At 50.3% G+C, this 18,335-nt stretch overlaps 1 protein-coding gene and 1 pseudogene across 1 annotated transcript; both read left to right on the forward strand.

Moving 5' to 3' along the window:
* Positions 1-217: 217 nt before the first annotated feature.
* Positions 218-1,564, forward strand: LOC142784488 (uncharacterized). Its single transcript, XM_075882880.1, has one exon. It carries the CDS (start codon positions 218-220, stop codon positions 1,562-1,564), a length of 1,347 nt encoding a protein of 448 aa, XP_075738995.1.
* Positions 1,565-3,103: 1,539 nt separating this feature from the next.
* On the forward strand, positions 3,104-5,608 carry LOC142784489 (uncharacterized; annotated as a pseudogene).
* Positions 5,609-18,335: the final 12,727 nt, after the last annotated feature.

Below are 18,335 nucleotides of genomic sequence, written 5' to 3' on the forward strand. Positions count from 1 at the left end.
TGTATATCATCACTACAGTGTCCGTGAACATCCCTGGACTCGATTGATGCTATTTTTGGTCCGGCCAACCGGACTTTTCGTCAATTTTTGACGTTTTCTTCACTTGTGCGACGCTGGGCCTAGCGGACCACGCCTAGGCTTAGCGCGAGTACGGCGGGGACGCGCAACTGCGTCGGCCGCCCGGCCCGGCTCAACGCTCGACTCCTCATCGCCGAAGATGGCCTCGGCCTCATCGCAGCTCAACGCCGTTTCCCACAACCGTTTCGCGGCCCTTGCTACGGAAGACATGGACTTTTGTGCTGGCGGCAACGACACTACGACCACCGACACGATCAACGACCAAGAGGTGCTACGCAGCACCGGCCGCACCACAGTCGCGGTGCGCGGCAACGACTTACACCCAAGCGACATCGCGGGATGGAAAATCTCCGGAAAACAAGTAAGCCAACGACTTAATAAGCCCCAGCTTAACGAAGTTACCCAAAGCAACAAGCCAACTCCGCAATTTAGTGAAGCACAAGCAAAACGCATGGTAGCGAGAATTACTAAAGCGTCCCGCATGCCGCTGAATTTGCCGCGGGAAGAGCAGAAGATTGTAATACGACCGAGAGGAGGGCTATTCCTAGCAAAACTGGAAGCTGACATCGTAATGTCCGCAGTCATAACGGCAGCAAACGTTCCCAAGACCACAGCGAAAGCAGATACGATCTGTATTAATCCCACGCAGAACATCATCGTGATCAGCACGCCCGATGAAGAACGAGCACGTTACTACGCAAGCGTACGCTCCCTGTACATTGGGGGCCGTAGCTACGAAACGCATGCCTATTGCACCGCGCCTCACGGCACAGTGAAAGGAGTAATCCGTGGCATCGCAGTAGAGAACACTGCCGAAGATCTGCACGAGAATATCGTTAACCAAGCAAACCCGCAGGCCCTCGAAGCACACAGGATTGGAAACACTACCTCGATCGTCATTTTGTTCGCAGGAACAAAGGTTCCCAACAACATAAAGTATGGCTCCATTATAGTAAAGTGTGGATTATACAGACAACACCACAACGTATGCAAGACATGCGGCAAAATCGGCCATCGAGCCGATGTATGCCCCACGCCGGAAACCAAGATCTGCTTTGCGTGTGGCGCGCCTAATCCGACGGCAGACCACGCGGCGCGGTGCAAGCCACGTTGCAAACTGTGTAACGGAGCCCACGCCACGGGCACGGAGGGCTGTACGAACAAGTACAAGGTGCCCTTCGTAGTTACTCAGCGCAGATGGGAGCGCAGAAACGCGGCGTCAGCGTTTTCGTCGCAAGACTTCCCGCAGCTGCCACCGCAACAACAGAACGAAGCGCATCTATCAAAGAGAGGACGCAGCCGCTCGAGGAAGCGGGACAAAAGCAGGAGACAATCGGCGAGCCGCGGCAGAAGCACCGACGGCAAGCGCAGCGAAAACATGAATTACAACCGCAACCAGCAGCGACCGGGCAATGTGATAAATGGGGCCCAAGCAATCAACCCACAAGCGGCGAACCGCAATCCGCTCAACCATGCACGTAGCTGAAGCAAAGGACAACACCATCCAGTCACTACGCAATGAAAATGAGCAGCTCAAGCGATGCATCGCTGAACAGAGAGCTCAAATGCAAGAGATGAACGCTAAGTTGAACCAACTCATCAACGCACAGCAGCAGCAGCAGCAACAACAGGTGACTCCGCCACCGCCACTGTCGCCACCGCAGAGTCAACCAAGACTCCCAATGCCAAAGGAAAACAACACAAACTCAGCCATGGAGGTACAAGTCCCACTTACTACGGAAGCTAACAGCGCAGAACCCGAAACGATCGACGGTACTAGGACAAGTGAACCGGCACCCAAGAAGCGAGCGCTCGAATACGCACGTGAACGAATAGTCAACGCTAGGCTGGACAGCCTAGAAGAACGTCAAGATCGACAAGAACAGACCATGAAAGCCAACTACGAAACCCTGAGCCAAGTCATCAAAGCTACTAACGATCGCCTGGATGCTACCAACGCACGCCTCGACACATTGGTGACACCCGTACATGGCATGCAGTCTACCATACAAGGAATACAGTCTAAGTTGGATGCACTAATACACGCGCTGACGGCGTCAGGACTAATCCCCCAACAGGCCTTCACCCAACCGCAATAATGGACGGGACAACGGCAACAGGCACCGCTAACCACAGAAACAGAGCACAGACACAACAGCATCATCTCCTCATATGGCAATGGAATCCCAACGGCATACAGGGGAGAAAAGCATCGTTACAACAGTACATAAAACAAAGCACCAAGAGACCCGACATTATAATACTACAAGAGACGCACAGTGAAACCCCACCGACGTTACCGGGGTACAGATCCTTTGCGAAGCCCCGCAGCGCATGAACAGTTGGGAAAGGCGCAGGGCAAGGGGTCTGCACCTTGGTAAAGAAGAATCTAACTTCAATAGATCACGAGCTGCTACCCAACGGCGCCATCGAGCACAGCACGGTTGAAATCGTCACCGGGAAGCGCAAGCGCCGTGAAAGCACTTTTATAATTAACGTGTACAGCAATCCGAAGCACTTCCAGCAAAAATTCCGCACCCTTGTGCACAAAGCGCAACAGCTCGCGGGCTCCAACGTAACCCTACTGTGTGGAGACTTTAACGCTCAACATACGGCATGGGGGTATCCATACACGACGGCGAAGGGCCACAGTCTCTACGACGAAACAATGGACGCAGGTTACCAATTGCTAAGCGACCCCAACGCACCTACGAGAAACGGAACGTCGTCGCAGCGAGACACAAACCCGGACCTCGCTTTCATAAGCACGGCCTCAGCACTGCGTGGAGTCACGTGGCGGAACACCGGGGAGACGTTGGGAAGTGACCACTGCATACTCGAAATTACAATACCCATCGCAGAGAACACGCAAAGAGCACAGCAACAGCAAATCATCGGCTGGCACGAGTACAGAAAGAAATTAGAAGACAACGTTACGGAAACCATTGAAAACATAGAAGCATGGACCAACATGTTGAACGCCACGACCAAAGACGCCACTCAGACGGCAGAAGCGGAGCCGGAGGCTACGATGCTGGACAGCAGACTAGCGCACCTCATGGAAGCCCGCAACTCGCTGATACGGCGCTGGAAACGTCAACGCCACAACAGAAAGCTACGCAAACGTATAGCACAACTCAACAGAGACATCGAGCATCACAGCGCAGTCCTATGCAGACAACAGTGGCACGCGGTGTGTCAAGAAGCGGACGGTCAACTACACAAAGGCAAGACGTGGCGCCTGCTACGCTACTTGCTCAACGATCAGACAACCAAGGGAGCTCAGCATTACATGCTGAACAAGACAATTCACAAAGCCGTCAAAGAAATGGGAGAGGCTGAGGTGCAACGACGCCTGGACGCCAAGTATCTCCCCGTAAAGCCAACGCACCCACTCCCCAGCTACGAAGGGGCAACAAACGAGAAACTAGATGCCGACATCGAAGAATGGGAAGTGCGAGCGGTTCTACAAACAATCAACTGTAAATCAGCATCCGGACCGGACCACGTCACCAACAAGGCATTGAGGAACTTGAACGACACGGCAATCGAAGCCCTCACCAAGTACTACAACCAGTGCTGGCGGACGGGCAAGCTACCGCAACAATGGAAGACCGCGAAAACGGTCCTGATCCCCAAACCGGGCAAACCACCCAGCATAGACAACCTGAGACCCATCTCTCTAACGTCGTGCGTGGGCAAGGTGCTTGAACACGTCCTACTCAACAGATGGCAACGTTATTTGGAAGAATCCAACATATATCCACATACAATGCTGGGGTTCCGGGCCAAACTGTGTACCCAGGACGCCATGCTGTTGCTCAAGAACGAAATCGTGGACAGACACTTTCCCACGTTGGATAACAGAGCGGTGCTCGGACTGGATCTCCAGGGAGCATTCGACAACGTACACCACTCGGCCGTCCTTCGGCAGGTGTCTCACTTCAACATGGGGGAGAGGACGTTCGCTTACATCAAAGATTTCCTGACCAACCGCACCACGCGGCTTGTGGCAGGAGAACTACAACTACCGCTCAAGCAGCTGGGAAGCACGGGGACACCACAGGGCTCGGTGATCTCCCCTCTGTTGTTCAACCTTGTCATGATAGGCGTTGCAAGGAGATTGGAACGCGTTAGAAACATCAAGTACACGATCTACGCGGACGACATCACGCTGTGGTCAACGGGAGGAAGCGACAGCCAGATCGAGGCAGCCCTCCAAGAAGCCGTCGCCGCCGTAGAAGAATACCTACGACCCACCGGACTCAAATGTTCACCAACCAAGTCGGAACTGCTAGTGATCTCACCACGAAGTGCGCGACGCCCGACAACGCAGAACATCAACGTTGTAACCCAAGACGGAACGCCGATACCGCACGTGCAGACACTCAGAGTTTTGGGGCTGCACCTCCAGGACTTGAACCGCAACAACATGACGGTACAGAAGCTCCACGCAAAGCTCTCGCTGGCCACCCGCCTACTCAAGAAGGTGGCCACGCGGTACCAGGGCATGCGAGAAGACAGTCTACTACGACTCACCCAGTCGTTTGCAGTCAGCCACATCTCTTACGTAGCGTCGTTCCACAATTGAAAAGCGGCGGAGAAGATCAAGATTGACGCGATGATCAGAAAGGCGTACAAGACGGCCCTGGGCTTATACCCCCACACCAACACAAAACGCATGCTCGCGTTGGGCGTTCACAACACGCTGGAAGAAATCGCCGATGCCCAGCGAACGGCACAGTATCACCGCCTGTCCCAGACCAGGACGGGAAGAACGATACTACAGCGCATCGTAATCAACGCGCCAGCGACGACTCCGGAGGTAGCAAAGCAGCTACCCCGAGACGTTCTCCAAAGACTGAAGGTTCCACCCTTACCGAAGCACATGCATCCACAAGAGCACCAAGAAAGAAGAACGGCGAGAGCCAAGGCCCTCACAAAAGGTCACGCCAACGATCCGCGCGCGTACTACGTCGACGTGGCGAAGTATCCCCACCGGCTAAACACGTACGCAGCAGCAGTCATCGCAGCAGACACTGGAGTACTCACAACGTCGGGAAGCATACGGTGCAAGTCGCCCACGCAAGCCGAAGAGTTTGCAATCGCACTGGCACTAGCGATCCCGGATTGCCGCACGGTCCTCAGCGACTCGAAGACGGCAATAGCCAACTTTGCTACAAACAACGTCCATGGAACCACTGCAAGAGTATGTTCAACTATAGCAAGACCGGAAACCAACATTACCGTCAAGTGGTTCCCTGCGCACGCCGGGGAGCTGGACGTGGGCCCGAACCGCAACGAGGAGGCAGATACGGAGGCACACGCGCTAACTAGCCGCGGGTCTCTGTCAACGCATTCCTCGGAGCCGCAACGACCCGATGCCGAAGACGGAGAGTATTTCATCACAACCTACGCCGACGTTCTGCAATGGTACAGAACGAGCAGACGCCTCTACCCACCGCCTCACCGAGACCTACAACACAGAGAAGCAGCCACACTATGGCAGCTGCAAGTACAAGCAATATAGACCCCCGTCTGGGCAAAGCACGTTTGCCCGGAGGTTTACACCACTGATGTATGCCAACACTGCAAGAAGGCGCGAGCCACCCAGAGACACCTCCTTTGGGACTGTGCACCACCGCCGGGTAACCAAGAAGTAATGCCAACTGCCATAAGCAGCAAAATTATCAGCCGAGAGCCAGGCAATCAAAGAGACGTGGTCCAGCACGTGCTTAGCATCCTGGAACGCCAGCGGCCGAAAGCGGCGCCCCCACGGGTTTTACGCGAGTAGGTTGCTGCTCCGGGACGTTCGAGCACGCTAGTGTCTCGCTTTAATCCCCCTACCCCTTCCCCCTTTATGCCGGATCATCAATAAAGTTGTTTCACTCACTCAACTTTGGAAGACACAGCGTGCACGAACGCAGCTCACCGTATCATCGGCTTCGGTCGGCGGCGCCGGGACGCTAAACCGTGCGGGGTGCGGCGACGGGTGTGTGTGCGTCGTCTGGCTCACAACCATTCGACTGACTTTCTCCGACATTTTCTGACCGAGTTAGAAGTCACTGGTGAGTGTCAGTTAACCTCCCTTTTGGGCTATACGCCTTGCGCAGAGGAAAATGCATGTCGGCCTATTCCCCTGTTTCTACTGAGCATGCATGCATAAGGACGCCTAATAATTCTTCGTCTACATAGACGTCGACGAAGACCGTCCCGGCGCATCTCTGGTGTCGGAGAATCAACCGAACAACGCGAGTAGCGTCTCTTCAAATGAGAAAACAAGTAACGACGCGCGAACGTTCAGCGGCGAGTCTCTCGATAACCAGAGACACCTTGGACATGATGCAGAGCAGCAGCACACCCACTCGCTCCTGAATGTGGAACAGGCAGCGTTGAGCCCCTATTTCTGGATATTTTTAATTGCTTTTGTCAATGACTGGAATCACCCCTGCACCTAATACAACCAGCCCCCGACCACAGTACACAGAAAATGTTTCGTAAGTGAGCTTTTCCCGACCCAGGTGATAGAGACGCTAACTGAAACGACGAACTCGCACTTCTCGCACCGCCCGACACTGGCGTGGCGGCTGCCACAAGAGCTGCTCCTCGCCGTGACATCGGTGCCACCCAACTCCATCCGGCTCGCCCACGTTGAGCGCTACATTCAGAAATCGCAGCCGTGTTAACCATGGAAGTGGACGCATTATGGGCAGTACCAGCGCACACACTCATGTGGCGAAGAAAAGAGACACAAACAAGCGCTGAATTTCAGCCCAACTATCAGTCCTGCTTAAGTGGTCGCAGTCGAAGGAACTGAGATCACCCCTGAAGACGCCACCCTCGAAGCCAAATGGATCTTTACCCACCGAAATAAGCAACGCAAGCATGCATCGAACGCTCTGGCATCGCCAACTGGCCACGGAAGCGCGTCCGATACCCCAATGCTGAATGGATTTGCCCAGCGTCTCCCTCGCAAACCCAGGAAACCGCCTCGGCGAGATGATCACGTCAAACTTTGGATTCGCTCGTGGGACGGCCTGAACCTCTCCAAAGTGGGAGAAGCACAACTATGCGATGCTCTTCAACGCGAAGTGGATCTGCATGAAACGCTACTCAAAGAGGACATTTACCGCACATGCGCTGAAGCTAATCTCATTGTAGTAAGCACACCTCATCTATTCAACGCAGAAATCTACAGTCGGATTTCCAAACTACAGGTGGAAACTGAAACCTATGACGTTCGAGCCTACGTTACTTCCCGCGAGAACACAGCAAAGGGAGTGATCCACAATATTCCTCCCTGAGACTCTCCTGAGGACATCTTAGCAAGTCTTGTTAATGACGGCAACCCCACGATACTACAAGCTCGCCGACTGGGAAAAACAAACACGGTACTCATAGTATTCGATGGCGACCAAGTCCCTTCCTATTTCTACTATCGAGGAGCCGAATACAAATGTTACCTACATAAGAATCGCACCGAAGTCTGCGACAAATGCGGGGCAGTCAGCCACCGTTCGGATGTCTGCCCCAAACCAAATGCCGTTATCTGTACGCTGTGTGGCACAGCCAGCCCTGCTAATGCTCATCCATGCACCCTTAAGTGTCTTCTGTGCAGCCGTGCCCACCATACAGGTGACAAAACCTGTCCTCAACGCTATCAGACACCTCGCTTTCTCATTTGTCGTCACCAAGAAAAAGCTAAGCCCCAACGACAACAATACCTCTCAACCACCATTTCCACGCAAGATGCTTATCCGGAGCGCCAGGAGGTGAAGCCTAGCGACACCCGCTTCCGCAGTCCCAGTCCAACCCCAAGGCGTCGTGGCTAACGCAGCCGATCAAACCAGCTGCGCAAGAATCAGCCCCGGAGCTCCTATTGGGATCTGCAGCGCCCGAGGCTTCGGACGCCCCCCCCCCCCCTTCAGCAGCGGCAACCCGGTCTCACCCTCGTCACCCCTATGGTAAGCTGGGCTAGCATTGCCTTCCAACCTACTCCTATACATAACACAGCGCCTACAACTACACACACGACAACTCCTAATAAGCGAACCATGTTCAGTACTATCACACTGAAGTTGCGTTCACTCCGTACGTTAGTACAAGAACCTCGCTTTGAAAACGCTGCTTTTGGGAAACAACTTGCCCAGCAACCTTTGTCCTCTTCTCTGCTTCACTCTTCTCGCCTTCACGTCAATTCCGCCCGCACCCCCCAACCCCTAAACGGAAGATTCCAGACACAGAAGAACCAGCCACACCATCGTCGCAACCGCCTACCACCTAAGCACCCATTCTGCTTGTAGAATCTGTACCGCAGCAGCAACTCCATGAGACGACTCAAACCATACTTGAACGGCAGTTACTGCTAATGCTTGAACAAACCATTGCGCAAACGCTAGAATGATCCCTCGACTCAATCTTCACAGCAAAGTTAGAACACCAACTCACCCTAATGCTCGACGGAAAGCTAGACCACTGAGCGACAACTAGCCAGTTCAACCTTGAAGCCAAAATTTCGAGTCTTCTAGCCAGCTACAATAGCAGAGTAATGGAGCTTGAGCGGTGTACACATCGCTCTCACTCACACTCGCATCAGAAGCCTTATGGCCGCATTGAACAAGATGGCCATGAGTAATTCACACACTCAGTACTGCACCTGGCAATGGAACTGCCGTGACTACCACCGTAAGAGGAGCGTGCTACAATAATTCCTATCGATACTCGAAGAAACAGATACAACAGATAGTATTTCTTTACAGGAATCGGGCGGACAGGCTAAGCTGGTCGGATACACCTCCTTGACGGCAGATCAAGTGCCTGACAGTCCCGAAGTCCTTACCACTCTCGTGAAACGAAATATCCCTGTTATTCAACACCTCCCGCTCTCTGATACAGGGCCACACATTATATTGGAAATCCTCTCTTCATCTCGCCGGACACCCACCAGTATGTTCTTGGTCAATATATACAGCAGCCCACGACAACCACAACGCTTCCACAAGCTCCTCTCTTATGTGAAGAAGTTTGCGAGAATATCCTCCCTCCTCGTGGTAGGGGACTTCAACGCTCCCTCACCCGCTTGGGGCTACATCCACGACACCAGAAAAGGGCGAATGCTGTGGCAAGACACCTACAATCTTGGCTACACCCTTACCACAGACGCGGCATTCCCTACGTGGTTGGGCTACAGCGTTGCCAGAAACACCACTCCTGACCTCACTTTCACTGCGAACATTACGCATGCAGTTTGGTACAACTTTCATGAACATCTAGGCAGCGACCACTATATAATACAAACGATCGTCAAGGCTGGCTCGCAGCGCAGGAAATCCAAACAGCCTGTCCTGGTTGGCTGGGATGTCTTCCGCGAATTGCGGGCAAAGACCTCTTCAGAATCTGCCACCTCGATCGACCAATGAACAGCTTCCTTACGCTGTAGGCAACACGGTAGACACCAAGGTGCTGCATATGTGGGAAGCCCTCACAGGTCTGGGCAAGCGCTTTAAATCCAACAAATTGAACCGCTCATTACGCGAACGCATTGCTATATTAACACGTCAAATTGAAGTTTATGCTCTTCAACTCTCCCGCCAGAACTAGCATTAGCTTGGCAATGTTATGGAACGCTTACCTAACGTGCCCAAAACGTGAAATATTCTTCGTCGTATGATAAAACCAACATCGACAAAAACTGTTCAGCGCTACTCCTTAATCACTGCTCTTCACAATTATCCGGGTACCAATGAAGACCTTATCCAGGACCTATCTAGTCGGCACTTTGTCAGTGCTACTTCGGTTGATCTCCCATGCTACACTGGGGTGGATAATCCAGCCCTCAATTCCCAGAGTACAAAAGCGGAAGTAAGGTCAGCAGTTTCACAACTGAGACCCCAATCAGCGCCTGGCCCGGACAAAATTACAAATAAAATTTTACAAACCATGACGAAGAATCACTTGAAACGCTCACATATTATCTGCAAATGTTTGGGGAGAAGGAAGAAATACCAACAATATGAAAAACTGCCACAGTCATTCTGATACCTAAACCAGGAAAACCACTCACTATCGAGAACCTTCGGCCGATATCTCTCACATCTTGTGTCGGCAAGGTACTCGAGCCCGTTATCAACACTCGACTACAATGGTACATGAAAGTCCATGCCCTCTACCCGCATGCAATGTTCGGATTCCGCAGTAAACTTTCGACAAAAGACGTAATGCAGCAACTGAAGTCACATTATCGGTGGTGAAGACGGCTCTCGGTATGGGACACGTGGTATGCTGGGGCTAGACCTCACCAAGGCATTTTAAAATGTGCTACATTCATCAATCCTTGACGCCCTCGCCACGCTCAACCTAGGCACCCGTACCTACCGCTACATCCGCAACTTTTTAACGGACAGGACAGCCACACTCTCGGTCAACGATTTGACTGCACCTTCCATCACATTCGGTGGGAAAAGGGCACCATAGGTGTCGGTCCTCTCTCCATTTTTTTTCAACCTGGCCATGCTTCACCTTCTGTCACTTCTAGAAGATATCCTCTACCTCCACCATAGCATATACGCGGACGATATCACCTTGTGCATTGCTAGAGGCAGTGACGTAGAGGTACAGGATGCACTTCAATGGCTATTGATAGTATCACAACTTACGCTGAACAACTAGGACTGTCCTGCTCACCCCAAAAGTCAGAGTTACTCGTATATCAACATAGATCTCTCTACAACAGAGACCTTCCCACGATAAATCTGCATGTGCAACATCACCCTATACGAACAGTCCCTACCATTTGCGTATTGCGCTTCCGCATTCAGCAGAACAGTGGAAATTTGGAAACAATGCAACTACTACATCATCATGTCTATCAGACTACTAGGCTCATCTCCCGCATTACCAATAAACAGCATGGCTTGAGAGAGGCCAATCTCCTACGACTGGTGACCGCCTTCTTCATAAGCAGAATCCTTTATGTCGCGGCATTTATGAAACCTACGCTCACCGACCAGAAAAAACTAAACATAATGAGCAGGAGCTGCTACAAGTGCGCGCTGCATCTCCCTATGTCTACGCCCAATGCGAAACTCAATGACCAAGGACTTCACAGTACTATAGATGAATTCATTGAAGCCCAACGTACATCGCACTACGAACGGTTAAGCCAAACTCCTACAGGACGTCATCTCATGTGCGCTCTCGGCATACCTTACGTCTCCCAGTTTGGCCAGAAACTCCCAATTCCTTAAAACATTCGCGGCACCTTCGTGATTCCCCTCATATCACGCAATATGCACCCTGAATGTAACCCGAAAAGACGAGTAGACCGCGCCAAGCAACTAGGTAAGCGCTTCGCAAAAGCCACGCGCGTGGTGTATGTAGACGAACCGGAATATCCTACGCATCGGGCCGTGGCCATTGCTGTCGCCACCGGGCCGCAGTACATAATTACAGCAACTGGCATCATTCGCGCAAACAAACCCGAAGAAGGCGAAAAAGCAGCCATAGCTCTCGCCTACACTTTGACGCAAGCATCTTGCATCACCAGCAACTCCAAGACTGCCATCCGCAACTTTACCAAAGGTTTGATCTCCCAACCGGCGCTCCGAATTCTCACAAGTACACCTCTGTTACGTCGCCACCGCGTAGAGATCATCTGGAGTCTGGGCCACTCGGGGCTCGTGGGAAACGAACACGCTCATGACGCCACCTGAGCCCTCATCCACCGGGCGCGTCATCCAACAGAGCACCACCCCTCACGACCTGACGTGGCGGAGCGAGAGATGATGGTCTCCTAGTTTCGCGACAATGCGAGAGGCAGAATGGTTACCTTTAGAGAAATACTAATGTATTACCGCAAAGCCAGACCTAAATACACACCACCAGACAAGTGCCTTAGTTTACTACCTGGCGTCTATTACAGACACGCACTTTCCCCTGTCCGTCACTGTACAGCCGTATTTACCCGGCTGTTCACACGCCACAATGCAAAGCATGCCTGGCACCTAACGCCGAGGTCAACCATATTATAGGGGCCTGCCGCGCAGCTTCTCACTCAGTTAAACACAGCACGAACCCTACATTCACAAATACCAAGGCTGAGTAGTGGGAGATTTCGCTGCTCAGCACGTGCCCGGAGGACCAGCTCTGGGCTGTCTGGCTGGCCGAAGACGCTGCCAGGATTCAAGGCCTGGCTGCCGCCTGGAGAAGAGGGTTACAGAGGGGCCCGTCTCCCGGCCCCCGTCACCTTTGACCCCAGCAGAGACACTTCCATAAAGTTTCTTCTTCTTCTCTCGCTCTCTCAATAACAAAAACAATGACGATGCGGGTAGGCTCTTACTTTGACGGGGGACGGCTGGCACACCGTCCTTTGGCGCAGAAGAAAAAAGAATCATAAACAAAGCCAGAAAGAACGCGAGATGGGACTAGAGAACAAAAACGAAAAGTCAGCAGGGCATCCACCTGTCCATGCGGCACGGGACAGCCAAGTCAAGCGTGATTTTCAGCACAGAAAACGCCAAGGCCAGACGCCCCTTCCAAAGGAAGACATAAAGGTTATCCTGAGACCACACAAGGGCCTCACAGTGAAAAATTTATTTGAATCGAAGCTCTCTATGGCAGTGATAGAGGCCTGCCGAAAAAGCTTTGGAGGAGAAATTTTTTTGTTGTGGATCCACCCCGGATCAAACATTATAATACTGTCCACGCCACACGAATAAGTGGCGGGCATGCTGAGAAAGATCAACCAATTGACAATCAGAGAACAGATTTATCCCTTCAAGGCGTATGTGCCCGACCCAGAAGACGTGCGGCGAGGCATCGTTCATGGACTTCCACCAGGAACCACACAGGCCTACCTGATGGCAAACCTATGAATACGGACACAAGGAGCAAAGATAGAGAGAGCCAGAATGCTGGACTCTTCAAAGTCGGCAATAATAACTTTTATGAGAGACGTGCTCCCCAGGTGTGTCTATTTTATGGGTGCATAGGCGATCTGTTATCCATACAAGCCTACCGTACAGGTTTGCAAGATTTGTCGATCAACTGGACACCGAACCGATGTGTGCCCGACTCCGAACGCCAATGTGTGCTCCAAGTGTGAGACGTGTAATCTTGCTCAAGGACACGAATGTGCCCTGAACTACTCCATATGCGCTGAAGAGTCACAGGAGACAAATAGGGCAGAAAGAAACTGAAAAAATGTGGCTCCCTGAATATCACGAGTGGAGACGCCTCGAAGACAAACAGAGTGTACCTACGCCGAGAAGGTTTTCCTGTAAATTGAGCAACACCAGCAGAAACTTCCTCGCTGGTTCAGCTCAGACCGAGAAGAAGCAACGCTTCAGAAGCGGCAGACATCTAGATCCAGCTCCAGATCACGATCAAGATCGAGATCAACATCAAAGACCCCGCAACAGCGAAGCATCAGCAAGCCTGTGGAGGCCCCTGGCAAGCTAAACTTGAAGAAAACACCGAGCAGCAGCTGGGAAACAAGCTCCGCCCACTCCAGGGAAGAAAAAGCAGCAGCAGCAACCACTTGCCTTAGTATGGAGGACGTACACAACAACCCACCAAACAAGGTGACCGGGGCGAGTCCAGTGCCTCCTAATGTTCAGGGACTGATAGCCCCCAGTATAAGAAAATTCTAGAGGAGAACAAAAGATTAACACTAGAAACTAAAAGCATAGAAATCAAATGGCTGCGGAGCGGAAAAAGTATAAACTGGCCATCTCGTCAATGGAAAGCAAATTAGAAAGTGCCATTAAAAATACAAAAGCCAGGGTCGGTAGGCGACCCCGCCGAGGGCAAAAAAGAGATGCGAAAGCATCTAGCCGACATGAAGGATAGCGCAGAAACGAGTGAGGAAACGATAGACGAAGACTCGTTCGCTACTCAATCAAAAAGCAGCGAACTAGTAAAGCAAGTGCAGACGAAGGTTCAAGCAAACAGGGAAAGCATAGCTACTTTACATAAACTTCTATTCGATTTAATGGCGGAACTTAAAAGGTTGGTCGGAGAAGAACTGAAAATTCTGAGGCAGTATGTTAACGATGCTATGGGAGGTTTCCAAAGGGCACTAAACAAACGCTCCATGTCTGCCGCAATTATGGACAAACCATCCAAAGCCACCGGCGAAAGCGTGGACACGACCATGCAGCATGCCAAACTATAATATAAATTGTGTAGAACATTTAAAGCCTTGGCAGTGGAACTGCCACTTTTTTCACAAGAGCGCCGCAGCACTCCGAAATTACATGAACTCGGTACCAATTCAACCAGACGTAATATGCCTGCATGAGGTTGGACCCAAGATGGTCAAACCGCAGGGATATTATTGTTTACAAGATCTAAATTATTTCCGCGTAACCTCGCTGGTTTGCCAAAGGATTACAGCTAAAGTTGAGCACACAGAAAGTTTGCGAATAATTCATCAGATAATCACCCTCCTTGCTTTGAAGAGAGGCAAAGTGAAAACCGTAATATAAATATATACAGCTATCCTAAAGATATACACCAGGACTTTGGTGCACTGCTTAAAGATGTCGTCGCCATTGCAGGGGCGAACGATCGACTTGTTATATTGGGCGAGTTTAACGCACCCAGCACCACCTGGGGTTATTCGAAAAATTCCCCTAAGGGAACGCGTCTCGAACAAGCCATATCCAAACAAGGATTGAACCTAATTACACTACCCGCAACACCTACGAGGCTGGGTAACAGCGTAAGTCGAGACACGTTCCCAGATCTGGCATTCACACGTAATATTAACGACACTAACTGGACAAACCTGGAAAAGAATCTCTGCAGCAGTCACTACATAATCAGCCATTCCCTGTCAACGCCAAAACGACGTAGAGTCATAGGAGACGTTGTTATCACTGACTGGGAAAGATACAGACGACGTGATCCCCCACCCGACTCTGTACCGGAGTCGATTTGGCAATGGTCACACTACATAATCTCAGTTCACAAACAAACATCTAAACGTATCGCAAGAACAGCAGAGACGCTTGCAGTCGACAAGCACCTGCTCTACCAGTGGGAGAACAGGCGCCATATGCTGAAAAGGTGGAAAAACCAGCGACTCAACCGGAACCTTTTCGGCAAAATCGCTGCTTTAGGAGAGGAGGCAAGTCAATCGCAACTTGCGAAAACTGCAAAAAAATTATAAGCATTTACCCCCAATGTTTCTCTAGAATCTTTTCAACACTGCTATAATATTGTCTTTGCCATCACTTAATGATCGACAAAATCACGCTTAGCTGTTATTTCTTCACAAGATAGATCAGGATGAGATATTCTGCCCTTCTCGGTTGTATTAATTTTCAGATTCCACGTAAGTTATCCAGAGAGAATCGACGGTTTCATATACCTGCCAGCTTCTTCCAACACTCCATCCTTTACAGCATACCGAGTCTTTCTAACGTCAACTTTCTTGATTCGTTATGTTTTTCATAGTCTACAGTCATTTTATTGTCAGTGAGGGCTGCCCTGTCAAAATGTAGACTTGCACCTGCTCATATTCGTCCCTTTTTCGTCTTTTAGGAAGCTTTCCGCCCGGTTGTGTATATTCCACATTATTTTTCAGTCCCATTATATGAATATCTACTCTTATTTGTTGTTGCTATTGTGCGTTGATTTCTTTTTGACTGCACGCTTTTGCTCTTTTTTATCTGATTTTCTGGGGACAGTCTGTAATGTATTGTTTCTTATTTTTGTTTCAATTTTCGCGCGCCCGCACTAAAGATACTATGGTTGTTTCTGGATACGTTAAAAAGGATAGATTGATAATTAGTGGATTGAATACTAAACTAGTATTATAAATTCTTGAGAAATAAGATGAAATTGTGGCTGGAACGCGTATTGGTAGCCAGCGTACATGAAACAGTGATTTCAGCTTCACCGAATGCCAGTCTGAAATGTCATGCACATGCAGCTTTCTGAGACCGCGGAGGGAAGTTGAGGACCATTGTCCCGAAAAACTCGCCTGACCGCACTGCAGCTGTGGGCAAGTTTGCAAGGGGTGCGCACTGTAAAGAATACAAAAAGGGCGCCAGTTGGAGGGGTGGAAAATTTGGAGAAGATTGTTCAAATACGTGCGCGTAGGTGCTGTCTTGCCCGGCCATGGCCTACACCAGTCAGTCGACACTGCAGGACAGAAAGTGCCGCGGCCTGTTTCAAGTAACGACGAAGAAAAAAGTTTGCGCAAATATTCAGTCCTATGGTAATGGTAATGCGTCAATAATTGTTAACAAGTGAAATGTCGTTCGCCAATAAGCTCAGGAAAGTTTAGTCCAGGGAAAAGCGCGTGAATCATTGATCTCAAAGGGAAATGTAGGTTACATTGTCAAGCCTGCACTGTATCCACATGATCATTGTTGCTTCTTCACTCGCCGGAGTCGTGGGTGTGGTGCTGATCGGGTTTGTCACTTTTCCTTTCTCTTGCTCTTATTTCGTGTTCAACTACTGCTCTAATTTACGCAAGATAATCAAGCAGCTCTCAGGAATCTACTTTGCTGTACGTGGTAAAATTGTGGACGGACGTGGAAGTGTTTTTGTGCGCGTGTGCGTGTGTAGGCCGCTGAATTGGTGATCATCAACATTTCGTGCGGAAAAAAGTGGACACTCGTGCTTGCGGGCAAGCGTTTCTTCACAACGTCTCCCAAAAGCTGCACGAATGAACGTGGTGGCTTTCAGGTATAAAGAAGTTATCTGGAATAACAGGCACCTTGAAAGACAAGTCTCTGTTAAATGTTAAGGTTAGTCCGTAATTTTCATTACCTTCTCACGTTGTTCGCAAATATTATGATGACACAGAAAACAAAGCGCATCGCATGCTTCTTGAGTAACTGACTTCATACTAATCATGGTTACGTGGTTAGGCCGTTTTGTTTAAGCAATACGACAACACTTTCCTTTTTCTATTTCTTCCAGACAGTGCTATAAATAATTAAAAATACAAGAGGAAAGTATGGGTTTTGTGCTATTGTACCATTCATAAATATATTGCTGTGATCTTCCCAGCAAGAGCCGAAACCATCCAGTTCAGAACGTCACACAAGACGACATCGACAGCCGTGGAGCTCGCGGCACTCCGCAGCGCACTCCGCAGGATTGACCAAGAGACACCACAAAAATGGAGCATTTTTACTGATTCGAAACCAGCTCTCCAATGTCTACACAATACTCTACGTCGTGGACCTCAAGATCAATTGGCGCTCGAAATACGACAACTGTACCATCACCTAATAGACGAAGGACATGACATATCTTTTCAGTGGTTACCAGGCCATTGCGGCATCATCGGTAACGAGCATGCCGACAATGCAGCTAAGAATGCTCACGAAAATGGAGTGATGGAACCTATTCCACTATCAAGAAGCGACGCAGCAGCAAAGATTAATACGCTTGCGCAGGATATCGCAAGGTCTATGCGGAATACGCCCGGTTTTCTCCACACCCGTCTTCACCGCCTGGACCCATGCCTACGACTTACTATTCCATCTGGCCTACCCCGATCCGAGACGACCCTTCTCTACCGTATGTGGCTTGGGGTGTCTTTCACGAACGCTTTTGCCTGCCGCATCGGAATGAGAGACAGCGCTACATGCGACCATTGCGACAATGACGAAACAATTGAACATATTTTATGTCAGTGCCCCCAGTACAGCTCTCAGCGACAGTCCCTCTCAGCAGTGTTTGCTCGCCTCGACGACCAGCCATTTTCTGAGCAGTCAATCTTGGAATGTCGGAAAGATCGAGCTTCACGCCAGAAAGCAACGAAGGCGCTGATGAAGTTTCTGCGAGCGACCCGCCTCGTAGAACGATTGTGACACTACTGTGTGCGAGTGTGTGTATGTGTGTTTGTGCTTCTCTTCCTCCCTTTCCCCTTACCCTTTCCCCAGTGCAGGGTAGCGAACCGGATATGTTTTCTGGTTAACCTCCCTGCCTTTCCGCATTAAAATTTTCTCTCTATTGATGTATATATACTTGTCTTGTATTTTTTTTACTTTTAACGCTTGAGGGTCTACCAAGGCTAAATTACAACTTGCGCAATTACAAATAAGAAACACTTGCATATCTCTATTTCCAAGAGATTTATGAGCCCGCGTTTGAATTTGTCTTGCGTTGAAATTTGTCTTTCTTTTGCTACTTTTTTCTTGTTTTTATATTTACGTGTGTTTTGATAAGGACACGCAGTGAAAATTTTTTTGCTAGTTTGGTTCTACAAAGCAGGGTGCAATGCTCACAGATCA

This window comes from Rhipicephalus microplus, unplaced genomic scaffold (genome assembly GCF_043290135.1).
Source record: "Rhipicephalus microplus isolate Deutch F79 unplaced genomic scaffold, USDA_Rmic scaffold_14, whole genome shotgun sequence".
NCBI classification, from domain to species: domain Eukaryota; kingdom Metazoa; phylum Arthropoda; class Arachnida; order Ixodida; family Ixodidae; genus Rhipicephalus; species Rhipicephalus microplus.

Bases quoted from the DNA above. Each gene is read 5' to 3' on its own strand.
- LOC142784488 (XM_075882880.1), top strand. From the start codon at position 218: ATGGCCTCGGCCTCATCGCAGCTCAACGCCGTTTCCCACAACCGTTTC.